Consider the following 19,511-nt stretch of genomic DNA (forward strand, 5'->3'; position numbering starts at 1 on the left):
TATGTCTTGGTCGTGAGCACAAATGGCGCACTGTGTCCGGTGCTCGTAGATACATGTCACTCCACTCGTTCGGTGATAAATAGGTTCAGATCTGCGACATAATCCATGCTATAAATTATTTCACATTTTGTGACATAAGAGTATGAGACCTAACGTAATGTCATATTACAAGGCACACACCTATATTCTTTCGTGAGAAGTTCACTTTTGCGTGTAGTGCACTAGCCTTCCTGGTGTTGTCTGCTACGCATGAAACAGTTAATTTCCCGCATCCTACGCTGAAGGTGAAGCTGAAGATGACAAAGTGGAAGGAGCCTAAATTCGTAAACATTAACAAAAGTTTGGAAGAGTTGTCTGGTCATGGCAATGACCAGAGGTGACAGCGACAGCAGTTGCAACTGTCAGCGCAACGAGAACGGCAGATAGACAGATGCATTACTAATTCCTGTCTCGAGCTCCTATCTGCTGTCGCAGTAAAATAAGATCGGCACACGCAGCCGAAAGACTTGTCTTTTTAAGCGCTCACAGTCCATTCAATGATGTTGAAATGTCTTTATTCAGTATTTACATGGGGCCATGTGGATGGAAAGAGATGATGCCTGGCTGCCTCTGCTGCTAGCTGAGGGTCGACAGACGAGGGAACGCACTTTGCTTGCTGACAACCAGCTTCTGGTGCTGCAGCGAGATGTAACCCTTTATCTTGCCCTGCGAAGTGGCAGTGAAGCAAAAAACAAAAACTAAATTACAAGTTCAGCACAATCCAAGAATGCCTACAACTTCACTCCACTGGTGAAGTGCATGATGCAGTAACAACAATGTCTCTTTGCAAAGGACGTGTAGACGCACACACCCATCAGTAATGCTTTCAGCTGTTTTTCATAGGGCAACGCAACCTTCACGTTCTGCATCATTGTGGCCCACGTTAGCAGCTCAACAGTTCCAGGCTTAGAAAATCTGTAGAAAATCACATACATAATGCAAGCTGCAACAAAGATTCTCAACCTGACAGCTGACACACTATCAAGGATGAAAACCTGTGGGACAAAATTGTGAAAAAAAAAAGCATTTTCTGATGCACAAGGATGCAGCCCGAAATTGAGCAGTGTATTCATACATTTTCCTTGCAGGCATCGCAGAGCACCAATCAGTTTGTGGCTGCGCACCTAACAAACGAGAAATTATGCAGAAGCACATGCATTTGGGTTGGTTGGTTCATTGAGCTGGTTGGTGGACACAGTACAAAAGAATGAGATATAAGAAAGGGACAGGAAATGGCACTGACTAAAAAGCACATGTTTGTTCTTTTAAGCAGCGTATTTATATATATATACTACTGAACAAGAAAAGACTGAACAGGGGAGGTATTCTGTAAGAGTACACTTAGTGGACATGTCCATTTCGTCTGCTGATTGGCTGTAGCACCTGGCTGCTGCACACACACAGAGCAGCCAATCAGAACTTCAACAGCGGATGGAATGGACATGTCCACTGGGTGCACTCTTACAGAATACCTCCCCAGGAGTGTGCGTGGAAGTAATATGGAATGAAATCATTCCGACAGGAATGATGCCTCCTTTGGAAGGAGTGAAATGGAAGGGTAGCTTACACATGCATTGACACTTTGGAGGTGGAAGGCTTCGGATATTAGTTGTGTGCACTCATTGTGGTATTTTCACATTATGGTGCAATCTTTAAAAAGTGGTTCACAGCCACATTCTTCACAATGCAGCGACAGGTGGCTATCACTAGCTTGCTTGGTTTTAGTGCCAAAACCACAATATGATTATGAGGCACACCATAGTGGGGAACTCCAGATTACGTTTGACCAACTGGGGTTCTTTAACACGCTAGCTTGCTTACCGACCTTATTTGAGCGTTTGATTCACTTTTTTAAGGCTTAGACATAAAGCTATATTTTTTGCTCTATTAGGAAAGAAAAGCTGGTACTAGTACTCTGCCTGCATGCAAACAACACTTCAGCTTTTTTTTCAGTTCTAGCGGCTGAGTGTATTTGCTACATGGCCAATTATATGTTGCAGGACTTTGCAGAGAAGACAAGGTCAAATTTATCGCTGTCCTTAGACATAAGGAAAAAAGATAAAGAGGCAGCCAAAAGTAGAGTCTGTTCTGCCACCTGATTGCAATCAGTTTAGAATGGTAAAGCATTCATTCAAAGCTATATTCATGCATCCTGTGGAAAAATTTGCTTTTTTTTCACTGATACCTCAGCACCAGTAAGCATGTTTGCCGTCTTGGACGTCTAAGTATCTTCTTGTATTTTGGTGGTTTTCGAGCAAGAGATGGCTATTACCGTATACACTCATGTAATGAATGCATTTTCTTTACCTGAAGAACTGAAGCAATTTTGAGGGGTGCATTTATTATGCTGGATAAATTTTATGGGAACTTTTTCGAAACAGCAAAAATTGAAAAGTAAGATGATAATGATTTGAAAATGCATCAGATAACTTACTTTTGCAGTAAAATACATGTATACTACTTGCAAGCTGTAACAATGTTTTTGTTACACTTCACTCCGAACCGAAACCATCATAACTGTCGTCGGCCGCTTCCATCTACATCGTGTTTCGACAACAGCTCATCCTCACAGCTGCTTCCAGCCGTTTGCTGTTAACCGCATGCATCACATTGAAGCGCTGCTTTCCAGAACCTGTTCTTTTGACGAGCACTCTGTGCGCATCTTTTTCCTCCACTGTCCTGCTCATTGGCACATCAAAGTTTATCCATGTCTGATCAGTATTTCCGTTTTGTGAGCAGATAAACTCTTTATCCCGCAACAGGCGTATAGGTCGACTTAGGGTCAATCGCACCCGGCAAAACCAAAGACAGACAGAAAAGTGAGAAACAGACGTACGAATTCGACACTACGTCCGACTACGTCCACTATGCCACACCCTTGCGCCTTGCCCAGCCAGGCATCGTGCCTGTGTGCTGTTCTATAATGTTAGAGTATAGTTGCTGTTGCAGAGAGCAGTTGCGCATTTTTTGCTCTCTCGAGTCTGCCAGGTCCCTCTGTGCTGGCACTGGCATCAAACATGCGGTAAGAGCAAGCTGAGTGTTATCGTGATCGCTCTTTCCGTAAGGTACTGAGCAACTGTGATGACCCACAGCCTGTTGTTGCCACATGCTTGCCGCTAGTGTTATCTTGTCATAGCTTGTAGTCAGTTTTTCCATCATCAAACCTACCATCCCTGCCAGTATGCCGCCACAGCATTTTTGGTGCTAGTGTAGATGTTCAGTCTACATGAGTTAGATGTAGAATTTTGTTTACGTGATCTCGACGTTCCTCACATGGCATTATTAAGTATTTCCAATGCAGAGAGTGGCATTGAGATTAAAGGGACACTAAAGGCAAATAAGACGATGTGGACTGTTTAAATGCCATTCCAGAAACCTCGCAATGCTTGTTTTATGCCAAAAAAAAAAAGACTTAGTTTACGAGAAAACTGCATCAGAAGGGTCCAAATACCTTTTTCGAAATTCAAATCTCCCGCCACCCAACTGGGGTTTGTACAGTTACAGGTTTGTAAAGGGCGAAGAGGTTGCGCACGGTTGCACCGCACATGGGTTCCGCCTTTACATCGCTAAACCCTGGATAATTGACGTCAGCGCCGCCACAACCAGCCTTAATCGACTCCTTACGTCGAGCGGAACACGTGGACACCCAAGGCTATACTGTGAGTCGCTTGCTCCACGAATTACCGGACTCTGAACATTGCAAGAGGCACCCGCCCAGCTAAGCCTAACGACGGGTACGGTCTAGCCGAAGACCTTGACCCAGTTCGGTGCACCAATGGCCACCAGTGATGGCACCGAGATGCATCTCGAGCACGTGCAAATCCCACTTCCTGATGAACCTGCCGGCGGAGACTGGCTCACTGTTAAGTACGGTCGGAAGAAAACATCGACTCCCACCAATCCACCCCTCCAACCCCGACACCCATCGTTTCACCGGCAACCCCGACTCCCACCGCTGCCTCGAAACGACCTCAAGGTAATCATCCGTCCCCGAGAGGGACTCAACCTTGCCACCTGGACCACGCCACAGGTCGCTGAAGGCATCAAGCTGGCATGTCAGCACCCCACTACTGAGCACGTACGGACCCTTACTGTAAGAATTGACCCAGTACAAAACATCGCTATTGCTAGCACACCAAACGAAGAGCTAGCTATGAGCATCCGTCACATCACTACAATTCACCTGGGCGGTCAAGAATTTGCAGTCACGGCATACGTGGCGGCACCCGACAGCTCCGTCAAAGGGGTCATTCACGGCATTCCCGCAGGAACTCCCACAGAAGTCCTCCTTAACGGGCTCTATGCACCTGGCCGAGAAATCTTACATGCCCGCATGCTCGGACAAACCGCTGCGGCAGTGATCACATTCACTGGCAAGGCTGTACCCTTCTACGTGCGATACTACAGCGGTGAAGTACGATGCAAACCATACCGAACAACCACGCATTTCTGCCGCATCTGCCACCAAGTCGGCCACCGGACCGATGTATGCCCAACTCCAGAAGCAAACCTATGCCCCCAGTGTGGTACACGGAACCCCACTCAGGACCATCCCTGTCACCCCCGGTGCGCCTTATGCCAGGGGTCTCATCCTACGGCTTCCAAGGAGTGCCCTGATCGACTGAAGAAAGCATCTTCGGCATCGCAAAGGACCAGCCGCCGGGACTACTCTCGGTCGAAGTCTCGGTCACGCACAGACCAGCAACGGAACCGTTCCCGCTCCAGGTCTCGCTCCTGCTCGCGGAACCAACAAGGAGCGACCCGGAACCTCAGCAGACCTGCTGTACCGGGATCACAAGCGGTGAGCTGGTCAGCACGGCTTTTCCCCTCTCACACAGTCCACCAAGACAACACCCTCTCATCACGTCTACACACAGCACCACATAATTCTTCATCCATACACAATACTGATGTTCAACTGCAAATTCTAGCTGAACTAAAGGCAATCAGAGAAGAAAACAAACGCCTTCATGAAGAAAACAACAAACTTCGCACGCAGATTGCAGAACTATACGCGACTCGTACTGACACTCAGCATTCCACACCAATAACCGCACCCTCAATGCCATCATCTTCGGAGTATTCTGAACCCATGATTCTCGCGGAATCAGCAAAACCGACAGAAATCGCACAAGTCAAGGAGAAAGTTGATGTACTGCAACGGCAGCTTCTAGCAATGCAACAAAGCATCCAGCAACTGGCAAGTGTTATTGAAGAAACGCGGCTCGCAAAAGATCAGCGACGCAAGAAAGTCAGAACACTAGTACAACAGGAAGCAGAGCAGGGACACCCTGCCGATCCACCCGTCAGCCAGGACGAATAGCAAAACCAACCACAGGAACGAAAACCCACTCATAATCTGGCAATGGAATTGTCGCAGCTACAAACACAAGCAAGGGTCACTAAGACAGTACATCTGTAACGCCAAAACGACACCAAGCGTAATCGCACTACAGGAAACAGGCACACACCCAACTCAATCTGGCTACAACACACATACCACCACGCCTGAAAGCCGCGTGGCCACACTTACAGCTAAAACGCTCACAACCACACAACATACAATAGACGGCAGTGACGTCGACCATAACCTAATTGAGATCCTGCCGCTCCAACGATGCCGAAAGAGCCTTTTCATACTGAATATATACAGCCCACCCAAGCAGAGGCAGGCCAAGTTCGACTACTTGATCACTAAAGCGATTGGCATAGCCAAAAATAATAGTCTGCTGATTGTAGGCGACTTCAACGCTGCTCACCAAGCATGGGGCTACACGACAGCCACATCAAAAGGCACTGCACTCCAGTGCACGATACAGCAGCATCGTCTCACCATCCTCACAGACCCCGCATACCCCACACGTCTAGGAAACAGCGTCTCCCGAGATACATGCCCTGACCTCACCCTCACTAAAGGGATACAGCAAGCAGCCTGGCACAACACGGAGGAAACTCTGGGCAGTGACCACTGCATACTTGCCACCACATTGAACGTTACGCATGCACGCCACCCGATAAAAAAGACAACACTCACAGATTGGACAGCTTTTCGCAAAGAGCGAGCGGATGACTCCTCAACGGGTATTACGGATCTCGAGCAGTGGGTACGAGAGCTCCATCAAGACGTAGCCAGACATTCAAAACAGATCACACTGACCACAGACATACTGGCCGTAGACCCACACCTTCTTCACCTCTGGGAAGCACGTCGAGGCCTTGTTAGGAGATGGAAGCGCCAAAAACATAATCGTAAATTGAAACTACGTATAGCGAAACTCACGGCAACCGCGGAATTTTATGCTGGGGAGCTCACCCGTCACAACTGGCGACAACTATGCAACAAGTTGCAGGGTAATCTTAGCACGGCCAAAACATGGTCGCTGCTACGCCATCTTCTTGACCCCACACAAAGCAAGGCAATTAGCCAGCAAACAATCCAACGTATCCTCCACAACCATCCGGGTTCTGATGACGAAATCCTGGAGGAGTTGCGGGCGCGGTACATAGGCGATTTCGAACCCACACAAGGACTACCTCCAACCTACAGCGGGAGCGACAATTACGACCTCGACAAGCCGATCACTATCACTGAGGTGCAACAAGCACTCCATGCACTCACACGAAACACCACCCCAGGCAAGGATAAAATAAATAACAAGCTCCTGCGCAATTTGGATGATGGCACCATTCAATCTCTTACTGACCTCTTTAATCATCACTGGGAAGCGGGTACACTACCAGCAGACTGGAAGCACGCGGACATCATACTCATCCCGAAGCCAAGCAAACTCTCCAGCTTAGAAAATATGAGACCAATTTCACTGACTTCATGCATAGGCAAGCTTCTGGAACATGTCATTCTCAATCGGCTTCAACCTTACCTAGAATCCAGCCACCTCTTTCCCGAAACAATGTTCGGATTCCGGCCCCACCTTTCTACCCACGACATACTTCTTCAGCTGAAGGAACAAGTCCTTGAACACGTCTCACTGCACAACACCGGAGCGATTTTAGCACTCGATCTCAAAGGCGCTTTCGACAATGTGGCTCACCATACCATCCTTACAAACCTAAGCCTCACGAACTGTGGTCGTAATACTTACAATTATATACGCGCCTTTCTAAGCAACCGCACGGCCACAATAGGCATTGGCTCACTCAGAACCCCGACGTTACCTACCCGCAACACAGGAACCCCACAAGGTGCTGTCCTATCACCCACCCTTTTCAATATTGCTATGATGAAATTACCTGACAGACTCAACGCAATACCAGGAATCAGGCATGCAATATACGCCGATGACATCACTATCTGGACCACCGCTGGTTCCGAAGGAGAGAAACAAGACGCCCTTCAACAAGCGACCGACGTCGTCCAGCAATATGCAAAATCAAGTGGTCTCCGGTGCTCCCCCGAGAAGTCAGAACTATTAGTCGTTCGACAGAAATCCCGAAGAAAACTCAATGAACTACCAAACATCACACTCATCCTCGACGACAAAGAAATACCCACAGTAAACCGCGTCCGCATTCTTGGACTCCACATACAACAGGACGGCAGAGGCGCATACACCATCCAACGTCTCAAGCAGACCACCTTCCAGATCATGCGAATGGTCAGCCGTATCACCACCAAACAATACGGACTGAAAGAAGACGACATAATACAGCTCGTCCAGGCCCTGATAATCAGCCGCATTGCCTACGCTGCCCCGTACTTGCCCCTCACTCCCAAGGAGATAGATCAATTAGACGTACTTCTTCGGAAAGCCTACAAGCAAGCGCTCGGCCTACCCCCAGGAACAGCGACACTTAAGCTTGAAGCCCTAGGAGTGCATAATACTATAAGAGAAATTATAGACGCCCACCTCACAAGCCAACGAGAACGACTAGCCCTCACACCAACAGGAAGAACAGTCCTAGCGCGCCTAGGCTACCCCACACACAGCAAAGGCCACGAACAAGCAATCCATCTGGCCCCCAACTTGCGAGAGCACATCAAGGTAGCCCCTATCCCCAGAAGCATGCACCCGGAACATCATGCCGATCGTCGCCAAGCTCGCGCAAAAGCTCTACAGACAAGATATGGCAGTCTCCCCACCACACTATACACAGATGCCGCGCAGTACCCCCAAAAAGCAGCCATGACGGCCAGCGTTGTCGACTATAACCTACAAGAGGTGGTCTCGATGACTGTCCGCACTGCCAGCGCCCTCGTAGCGGAGGAGACAGCCATCGCCTTGGCCATCACCTCTAGTCTGACCAACGAGTACATCACAATTATTACCGACTCCCAGGCAGCTTGCCGTAGCTACGCGAGAGGTCGAATATCTTCAATCGCCCACGGACTCCTCAAACAGGCCTCCGCATTCCCGGACGTTGAAATAGTGTGGACTCCAGGACACGAGTCCCTCCGTGGAAATCAGCGTGCGCACGCTGTAGCCCGAGCTCATGCCACCCGGGCGCCACAAGAGAGGGATACGGACGCATCCATGGAGCCCGTACCTTTACAATACAACGCCATACTACAACACCACAGATTGAACAGACGACATTACCCACCTCCACACAAGACCCTCTCACGTGAAGACGCCGTAACATGGAGACAACTACAAACCAATACATACCCACATTTAAGCAGACTACACGCAATCCACCCTACACTATATTCATACAAATGTCCTTTTTGTAATGATTACGCCTCCCTATATCACACCACATGGGCGTGCCCCAACGTGAAGGCGGCCCCGCAAATACCCAACCCCACACCCGAGCAGTGGGAGGCCGTGCTGACTAGTTCGGACCCTCGTAACCAGCAGCAACTGGTGCGGCGGGCCCGGGAGACAGCAAGAGCTGCAGGACCCCTGGACTAAGGGCGCCTCCCGCACAAGCAGAAAGACATCTGCTTGTCCTTTCTTTTATTTTTTAAAATAAATGTTTCTCCTCCTCCTCCTAAAGGGCGCGGCAACTCCAAGTTACAGGTTTGTGAAGGGTGCGGCACCTCCACCATACGCTGGGAGGCATTCAGGTTTAATGAAGTTCCCGAATAGCAAAGCACCATGGCAAGAGATCACACAGCTCAGACAATGCAGGCACAAGACTTCAACCAACTCATTCTTGTCTTCTTCCTTAAATCATCAATGCACACTGCTCCTTCTTCTTGAGCACAGTGCTTATTACTAGTTGTGGAGTTCTCATAGCGAGGGGGTGTGGGCAGGCTCTTTTTTTCCACCACAGGGAAAATTTGGATGAACTGCAAGTTATGCGCTTGCTTTGTTGACAAGAAACACAAACACAGTGTAGCTATTGAGAAATGTTGCATAGAACTGCCAAATGCCTGAGAACAGGCGCAACTTCACACTTGAAGAAGCGGACAAATTTTGTTCTGCGTGCCAACAAGGACATCCACGGAGTGGCTAGGCGGAGTATCTAATCCAGATTATGAAGCCAGATTTCCTGGATTACAGTGAATGAGAGAGCACTATCAAGACTGTCCTCCCTGGTGCCCTTCATTAAATCCATAAAACGTAGGATCCTGCGTCCCACAACAAGTGATGCATGTCGAGGCTGTGCCCCCTGAGCTACAATGTAGACTGACAACAGAAATATTATCTGCCATGAATGTTTGTACTCAGTGAGACCTACCAAACTTTCATATGAATTACCTGAATGCACTCTTGATTTTACTCAGTGAATTGAGACTCTTAGTTTTTATGTTTTTTATGCCTAGAGAAAGATCAGAAAAAGAAACCAGTTTTTCCCCCCAAGATTCAGTTTTTTTTTCAAGCCTTCATCTCTCTATCAACCGTGCATAGATGAGCACACCCCTTCTTGAAGGAGGAGGAGGAGGAGGAACTTTATTAGTGCAGAAACCATTCTGCGGTTTATTCCTGGGTCGTTCCCTCTGATAGGGCTCCACTGGCGATCGCGGCTCGCCGGGCCTGGTCGAGGGTCGCTAGTTGGCTTCCCAGGTCCAGTTCGGAGAGTCTCGCCTCCCAAGACCATGTAGTGAGTGTGTGTGTGTTGTGACTCGTGGCGAAATTGCGTCGCCCGTCAGGTCGGTGCATTCGTGTGTTATGTGCGCGAGTGTCGCTGTGTGGTTTCTACACCAGGGACATGTTCGGGGCGTATAACTGTCTGGGGAGATTGCGTGTAGACGAGAAGTGTGGGTATGTGTTAGTTTGCAGGCGACGCCAGTCCCTTGCCTGGAGTTTATTGAGAGCTTTGTGTGGGGGAGCGTATTGCGTTCTTCCGAGCCGTTGGTCCTGTAGTATTTGTTCACCTGTCGTTAATGACTCGTGGGTCACTCGTCAGTCCGTCGGGGGCTGAAGAACGGTGTGGTCTGCCGCTCGGCTTGAAACCAATGCGTGTGCTTACTGAATGGAACTGGAGTTCTGCTCACCTCATAGATAAGATTGGCAATGATGCAGTGCAGTTCATCCATGTCCACTTCGTCTACCTGAAAAAGTGACAAATGGCCAGCAAACAGCGTTGAGCAGAAGCTGTTAGGGTTAAGCCTACACCACACGTATGCTTGCGGATGCGTGCAAGCTTGCGTTCGCGCGCCCACGCATGCAAAGACGGTGCGGCATGGCTCGTACGTGTCGAAACACGGCGTGACCTCGAGGAACAGCTCCTCCCTGTTATCGCACGCTTGGGTTGCCTCGCGTCGGTGCGCCTGGCTACGCAGCTAAGGTGCGGAACGTTCAACTCTCAGTGAAGCAGATTTATATCATGCAAGAAAGTGCTTCTTCTTCCCTTCATGTGCTGATTTAACAGCTATAAAGATATAACAATTACGTTTATAGGTATCGAAGCATTTTGAAACACTGTCAGTAACAAAGTACGAAGTGGTGTCTGCCAAGGCGTATGTGAGTGAGCCCAGTGAGTGCGCTCTGTTGCATGTCTTTGTGGATGCAAACTTGCAAACTAGCATTCCTCACGAGGCGCGGCAGGCGCTAGACGCGAGCTTGCATGCATCTGCAAGCGTACGTGTGCTCTCGGCTTTAGCGCTAGTTTCTTCAGGGGAACCATCAGATTACACATGAATGCAGGCACATGATGACTGGTACCTAAAGGAATCTGCTACATGACACTTTAGCACTGAAATTTTTCATCTCACAATGTTCTTCGCATGGCAAATGACCAATCTGTGATAGTTTCATCAGATGACCTAGGTATTTACAAAACAATATTTTTAAACTGTGATCATCTGGGCAGCCTGCCAACTTTTGAGCAATGCCTATTGGTGCCATAAATGACAATGCACTGCTTGTCATTTGCTGTAGTTGATTGTTCAGCTTTGTTCATACCGCTTTGATGACAAGGTCACCATTTGCCACTTGGTATCGAATGCAAGCACTTAGTTGAAAATCACACATGTCAACTTAGTGAAGCCTGCAAATTCATTGATGTATTTAGCCTCATGTAGTTCAAAGAGAACGTTGAGTGTGAGTGGCCATATTTGATGAAAGTCAAAGCATAGTACACAAGCCTTTATGGCAGCATTTATTAGCATGTATTGCAGACACGCTAGCAGGCTGCAGTTTGTGACACCAAACGCAGAATGTCAACACGGTAGATGCTCTTGATGGGTTAATGCTAGGTTAAGGGAATCATAACGTTTTTCTATTAAGTAAAGCCAATATGTTAACTGACCACATCAACATCCCTATAAATGTTAGTCTAAGCAAGAAAGTTGTGTGGAAATCCCACTGAAAGTACTATAAAATGGGTATTAGACTGAAAGTACCATACAAACAGAATGCAACAGCCAACTGCATGTTCATCTTGATCTACTTTGTCTTAAACTCTCACACAGCTAGCTGACTAGATTTCCGTATATACAGTCAACTTCTGACAATTTGACACTGCTGGAACCGCTGAAATTGTCTAATTATCTGGCTGGCCGAATTGAAAAAGAGGCAGAAAAAACTTCAGAATGCACCACTCATTCATTTGGCAGTATTTGCCCCAATTCCAACATGCCTCTGAAGTTAACACAAACCCACGTTTTATGGATTCAAAGTAGAAAACCAACATAAAGATGACTTTTTAGATCCTAAATAAAGTAGAAATTAAGCATGCCTTCGATTCTGGCAATAAGAAAAAGACAAAACCAACAAGCTTCACCTTCACAGAATGGAAACTTATTTACTTAATGTCCATCATCACCACTCCCGGATAGCTCTTTTACCTCTACGTATAAAGAACTGCAACCTGTCATCCTCTGTACAAGCCACAGCACGTTTGATATTATGCATTTATTAAACAATTCTGCAACAATCGCAAATGGGATGGCTGCTCACGGTTAGACTAGCAAGTTCACTAGTTTATTCTGTGACGCATTCGATTCTCCAGAAAGCTAAGAACATGTGACGTGACTTGTTGCTGCTAACTCAAATTGTAAAACAATGTATCATTTGAATGCGTGTTTCTAATCAAGACTGAAAGTGGCGGGTTGTCTTCGTCATGCTATGCGACAATTCTTTCTGTGGCATGGAGGAAGTTCTGTAACCATTCATGGTTGCTATCTTGAGATGGCTATGGCGATGACACTGGCTAGGCTGACTCCGATGCGGACTACACTGCCTAAGCAATTCTTGGATAAGTTTTCTTCGACAAAAAAAGAAAAAAAAAGAAATGCATGCCTTAGAATAGGGTAAATATTGCTATAATTGATTGTGAGCTACCATTTTCATTTTGAAATCTTCCTGGGGCAGGCCGAAAAAAATACTCTTTTTTGATGGGAGATGATGCGTAATCGAAACATTTACTGTAGCCTAAGCATCGCCAAGATGGACACTGCCCCAAGTGGAGTCACCACTGCGGTCACCATTGAGGCTGGGTGTGCGTGTGATGACCAGTTTGATCACATATACACATATACACAGTTAACAGGAAAGGAAAAGCGACGAGCAGGCTGGCAACTGCCACTGGAACGGGCACAACACCTGCCGTGATGACCAGCCAAGTTCAATTTATCCAGGCAAGGCTAATTCCAGGATGGAAATAAACTTAGGTCCCCTAGAGATGTATGCGCGCCGGCCTGGACTTTCGTTCGGGATCAAATTAACTGAAAAATCGAATTAACTGGAGTCGAATTAACAAAAGTCTACTGTAGTACAGCATTATGGAGCACTGAATGAGTAACTGCGATAAGAAAATAACCATTAAAAAATCCAAATACAAACACCAATAAATTGCTATGCTTCAATGTTTTATGACATTTCGCTAGATGCAACAGTATGCAGTAGCCGAATGTCTTCACATGAAACATGTGAATGCCTTTTTTTTTTAATACATGGTAGCGTTTTGTAAGGTCGGACTGACCAGCCAAACAAAGGAAGGCGCTGTGCCAAGACCTGCCTGCAAACCGTGAGAAGTATCTTGCCATTAAAAAATGTAAAAGATACAGAATAAGTTTTAAAAAATGAAGGGTGCGATGTTAAGATGAAGCCGCACCTTCATGAACTTCATTGCCACCAGGAATGCCTCCACAGGAATCTGGTGCGTCTTCAGCAGCAGATACCTGTGCAAGATGGAAATGGGTAGCACAGATCAACAACACAGCTGTATAGTATTGTTCTGGCTAACTGCAGGGCAGCGGCAATGGCAAGAAATCCAGTTGTATCAGACTGTCATGCTCTGTAAACGTCGTGATGACTGGAACACTCACAAAAATGATCCTGCGATTACCAAGATGAGCAGGCATATAATGCAAGTAAACCATGAGTTAAGTACAACGTAACATCATTGCTGCTATTCACGTTATATACTTCAGTTCCAATTGTCGAATGCTTTTTACTTTTATTCTGATGTCCCCATCAGGCATTCTTAATGCCTGATGCTGTGCCTGCAACATGTTTTTTAACCAAACAAACAAACAAACAAACAAACAAACAAATAAATAAATAAATAAATGGCGATAATACACAATCACTTTTATAGAGGTGGCAAATTATATGGACATCTCACTGCAAAGGCTATGAGAGATGCTATGAGAACTTTGAAATAATCTTGCTCAGCAGGAGCTAACGCTGGTTACTGCTTCCAGAGATTGGTACACAAGCTGTTTTGCATTCCACCGCCACTGGTATGTGACCGTCATAGCAGTGAACCAAGTCTGTTGTGTCATAGTCAGCAGCAAAGTACTACAACCACTGAGCTGTTGTGAACGGCACACAGCTTGGGGATATGCTTACAAAACATAATTTTTGTTTGATCAATAAAAGGCTGTAAGGGTGCCAATGAATACTAAGCATGAGCAAACATTATACACTAAAAGGACACAAAAACCAAGCAGAGTACTCGACCAAATTTGGTACAGTCTCATCGTTTGGACTATCTAGGGGCAACAAAAACATCCGAAAAATTCAATGCATGCCTTCTGCTGCCGCCGATCGAGGGCTCAAATCATCACAGGCACGTCCGAAATAGGTCTGAAGGCCTGCCAGCACAATTATTAGGTGTATTTGTGCTCATATAGTGACAGTAAACAGCGGGTGCATGTGCACGTATAATATATAAGAATACATACTGTGTCGCATAACAGTGGACTATATATATATATATATATATATATATATATAAAAGAAGAAGGGCTACCGGGGGGCTCTATTTTTGTTAATTATGACCATATAAGGCCAACAGGCTATATATAGACATAGGGTGTCCCACGTAACTTGAGCCAAACTTTAAAAATATGCAAATTCCATATAGCAGGATGTAACCAAGGTAACATTGTTTACCGCCACTTGGAGATTCTGCCTTACTACATAATTAGTTTTAATTGGTTAATCAGCTTCTAAATTATTAGGTTTAGATGAAATTAGATGAAAAGTGAAATACACAAACAATTGCCGCGTGATTGGCTGCTCGAGGCACTTTGCATATATATTCGTGGGCTTCTCTAATGCTTAGAAAAACACTTTTATGTAGCACGTATTGAGTAAGTGAAAGCTGTATCGGGAGCATTTCACGTTGCTCTACAATTTTCTGATTGACACTTTTTACACACAGACACAATAACAGATAATACAATAACACGACATAAATAACAGATGGTGCCTTGAATAATTCTCGAAGTCACGTCACTACGAGCGCCGTCACACTGCGGACTCGAGTACGTAGGCGCAGGGACGTGAGTAAATCATCCTCCGGCTTGGAGCGCACTGGTCGCCAGAAGAAGGAAAAAGAGCGTTCGGTTTGAGATTTCAGATTTTTCCGCAGCGCGTAGCGATGTAATACTTTGCGCACACAAACGTTATCACGCAATGTATGCTCTGCGCTTGTCAGCTCAAAATGGACAGACCTGGTGTGGGGCCCTTAAAAGGAACCTGAAACACTTTTCGAATGTAGGTAGTAGGAAAATGATGCTGATCTGTGGAATAGGCTCCTGTGAACATGCGAGCCAATTACTACTGCACTGCATGCTACAGGAAATTTACAATCTCTTGCCAAAACGGTGAGAAATTGTTTGCTCTCGCCTTTGCAGTGTTGTCATCGCAAACAGTGAAGCTCACCAACAGCTATTGGTCGATTTAGTGATAGCAAGAAAATTTTCCCTATGCTATCACAGCTAATTTTGAAGTAAATAAACGAAAAATATGTATGTCTGCAAACTTGAAAAGAAGAAAACACTATTTCATCTTTGCAGTGCCGGTCTACATGCGACAGTTCCGAGCAGCTGCGTGGCCTTCAGCTAGCAGTGAGGTGCTGCGTAGCGTATATGTTGCAGCCGCTACGGGGTGCTGTGTGGAGCCTTGCCACTTTTCCAGCTCCCCTGTGTAGCTTCCAGTGCACTAGTGGAGTCAAAAGAAGAAAGGCACTCATCGATGATGCAATAACCACGTTCAACTCCACTTATACTTGAATTATCCGAAAAATTTAACAGTGAAGCGATTCTATTAGTTAGAAAGGTGTTTCGGGCCCCTTTAATATAAAGAAGTGGAAGGGACATACACTTTTTTAAACAGGTTCCGGTACGTGATGACCTTGAGCCGCTCCAGGATGAGATAGATACCACTCTTGATGAAGAAGTCCTCGTTGGCCGCCAGCGCTTTGTCTAAGCGTGTCAGGTTGCCCTCCCTGTATCATGGCAACGAGACACAGCAAAGTCACAATGAGCATTATTAAAGGACCTCGATTTGCAGGCCTATAATAAAATTTTTCTCCTGGAACTGTCGTGGAATCGACTATGGATATGACATCAATCAGTGGTGGAATGACCACTGAGTGGCGAACATACATCTATACACAAGATCGTCTCAATATTGACTGAAATAGTCAATAGATATAATGGAGCCTGCTTTATGCGCATCAATGAGGCATTTGAAATAAAAATACCCATCCTGGTTTCCATAATATGTATTTGAGTTAATTTCCCAATGTGTATACCAGGGTATAAAGTTGCTTGTGCCATTTTGACTAGCAACAGGCGTTTGCAAACTTGCGCCGCTTTTTTTCTTTTAAAGAAGCTTGCGGAGGAATTAGTGCATGTACGGAAGACGATGCCCTTGGGCGTACGCTACTAAACCAAAGTTATAGTTAAGATGGTTTTCTTCAAACCTAACATGCAAAATCTCTTCCATGGTGTAAGCTGTTCAAATTACAACCACGAAATCTGCTCTTCTGATCGTGCAGGGTTGGAAGAAAAGTGGCTGAAGAAAATATGCAAATTATATGTCAGCAGTTGAGCTCGCGTACTACGAGGTATTCAGAAAGTGGCACCACATCAAGAACTATGCTAAACAATGTGTGACCGGACATTATGCGAGGCTTCTTTCCGATCCAGCGGCCTTCTTCAGCGGGCTCCATGCCACGCTAGTACAAGCACTACCCACCCAACTGCATCACAAAGGGTACAAGTAACAACCAAACAGTGGCAGTGCATTGCAAGCTGTGCTGAAGCGAAATGCAACAGAAGAGCAAAAACAGCACATAAAGGAACGACAACATCGGCTATATCCACTGGCTATGACCACTTCATCGACTTCCAAGATGATGATGATGATAGCATACTTTAGGACTTTAGGGTTTGATTTCAGTTTTACCAGTATGGCAGGATCAATAGAAAGAGGCCTTTGTTCTTATGCTTTCTTTGGCACAGGCTTTGTTCTTATGCTTTTTTTTTGGCACAGGAATTTTCCACTAAAATGCTGTTTCAGAGCAGGATACATTAAATGCTGTCTTGGCGCTATTTGGCACAATTGGCACAGCTGTTCCGCTACTGTATCAATTCCTCATGGTTTCTACAAGCATCGTGTAAACTGAGCATTAAACCAAAAAGTTTTCAGGTTCAGTTCGGCTTCAGGTTTGAGCATATTTTTCCGGTTTGGTCCAGGTTCGGCTCCGGAACACTATAACGGTTCAAACTGGTTCACTGAAGTTCATAACGGTTCTATGTTAAGGAAGGTGGAAAGTTTTAGAAACTATTTCAGCCGCATCCACAAATTTATTTGAGTGAATTTATTTGCTGTGACACTGAATCAATGGTGAGCTGATGGCTCACTGATTCAGTAGGCCTGCTGACCATGTGGTCAGCATAGCCATTACAATTGTTCATTTGTACATTTATTTTGTGGGCATAAATTTGCCCAGCAGTCTCTATATTTGAAGTTCATCCTAGCCTGACTGCCTGCTTGCACACACCACTTTTTTACGATAATGTGAACAGGTCCCTTGATTTTTTTTCTGCTTCATTTTTCTCAAAATTCAGAAGGTCATAACATGGGCATGCACCTCAGGACGCTAATATATACCGTTCAACTTAAACAGAAGTTATTTTTGAAACAAAGTCAATAAAGGTTAATATAAAAGATTTAAAAAGTAAGGGTGTGCAAGTACCAAATAGGAGATTTCGAATCAAATATAGAATTGAATAAAGAAAAAAAAGCTGAATATCGAACTGAATATCAAATGTCAGAAAATTTAACACAAGTTTTTATGCTTCCAAATATTGTGAAAAAAACATAGCCGCACACTATCAGGAGGCCACCCCCTTACATAACAAGAATCTTGCTAGCTATCAATAACTTCGGCATCTATGAATAAAGATGCATAGTATGCTGTAGTCTTATTAAAGGGAACACCGAATCGGCATGCCAGCACTGATAACAACTCAGTTTGTATACAAAGGTCTGGAAAATATATTTTATCAATGGAATGTCTGTCAAATAGAATTAGGTGCTTTTTTCCCACTAAAACTGAAGAAAAAATCCTAAATAGCAATGGTGCTTTCACCAGTTTAATAGTGGGCATACTGTGCTTAAGGCAATCCTCTATTGCTTAGAAAGTGTTGCTTTCCAGTTTTCTTCAAGAAAACAGGAGGGCTTTTCCATATTTATGGCGGGTGGTTTCTGTGGGTTATTGTCAGCTAGTTGTATGGCAAAACTGTGCGACAGACATAAGTGGGCAATGCACACCACGTCACTCTGCACTGTTCCGCGCAGTCGGCATCGATGGTAAAGAGTTCTCGGATTGGGAAGCCCATGACAAGTTGCCCTCCCCCTCCCCTTGTCCGCATCCATCTGCCATCTGTATAAATGTGTTTCAGAGCCGTTCTGTCGCATGATATTTTTTGAGCCCACCATGCAAATCCAAAGCTAGTATTGTGAAGGGTAGCTCGTAGCTACGAAAAGAGACTGTTGTGTGCCTACGAATGATGGTTGTAACGAAGGTCCACCATATGGTATTTTGCAAAGATGGCAGCCATGAACATGCAACAGTCATACTGTGCATCCACTTTTGTTGGTGAGGCATTTGTTGGCTTTCTGAGGGTCGTGCAACCACTGAGAAAAGATCTGCGTTCATTTGATAACTTTAGTAACCAACAACCGGCGACACAGCTCCAAGTAGGCCTAACGTATTAATGGTGTCACCATGACAAAAATTCACCATCGGCTGACGGGATAATGGGCTGCAAACTGTCACGGAAAGCTCATTGCAAATATGTTTCTATGGGTGGCTCATCAGTGATCGATTGTGAAATCACACGTGCGGGTTTGACTGACGGCCGGTTAAGAGGCCTTAGGGTCTGCGACCGACCGGCCGGCAACTGCAGCGAGCACGCTTGGCAAGTTCATCTCTGTGCTCTGATTTGGGTAGAAAGCTCCCAGCTGCATGAATCTGCATGCGTGAACACTGAACTCGCCTATTTGATGCAATCAGCGTGTCTTCTGGTGGCTAATCAGACCCATCTTCGCACACGCTTTCGTGCTTCCCACATGTGCTGCTGTTGTAGTTTCCTCTGTTTGCACCACGTTAATCGTTTTGATCATTATCGTTGACCTGGATGAACCTTGTGCCGATAGAGATTGTGCGCCGTGGGAACGCTGCATGCATCAAGGCCAGGTCATGGCCAGGTCATTCACCGAAGCTACCAATATTTTAAAAATCGAATATTAGATATTTCATTCACAAATCTAATTATTCCAATGATCACTATTCGATTTGAAATGGAATAATTGAGT

The 19,511-nt window shown here is 45.7% G+C and overlaps 1 protein-coding gene across 1 annotated transcript in view; it reads right to left on the bottom strand.

The window, feature by feature from the left end:
- Positions 1–532: 532 nt before the first annotated feature.
- PCID2 (PCI domain-containing protein 2) overlaps positions 533–19,511 on the bottom strand; it is a 53,487-nt gene continuing 34,508 nt past the window's right edge. The window contains exons 12-15 of the mRNA XM_070532449.1: positions 16,003–16,128; positions 13,504–13,570; positions 10,442–10,498; positions 533–705 (exon numbers count right to left, since the gene is read on the bottom strand). Of these exons, the coding sequence (XP_070388550.1) occupies positions 616–705; positions 10,442–10,498; positions 13,504–13,570; positions 16,003–16,128 (340 nt within the window). The 3' untranslated portion in view covers positions 533–615. The remainder of the gene's footprint in view (positions 706–10,441; positions 10,499–13,503; positions 13,571–16,002; positions 16,129–19,511) is intronic.

Source organism: Dermacentor albipictus, chromosome 1, assembly GCF_038994185.2.
Source record: "Dermacentor albipictus isolate Rhodes 1998 colony chromosome 1, USDA_Dalb.pri_finalv2, whole genome shotgun sequence".
NCBI classification, from domain to species: domain Eukaryota; kingdom Metazoa; phylum Arthropoda; class Arachnida; order Ixodida; family Ixodidae; genus Dermacentor; species Dermacentor albipictus.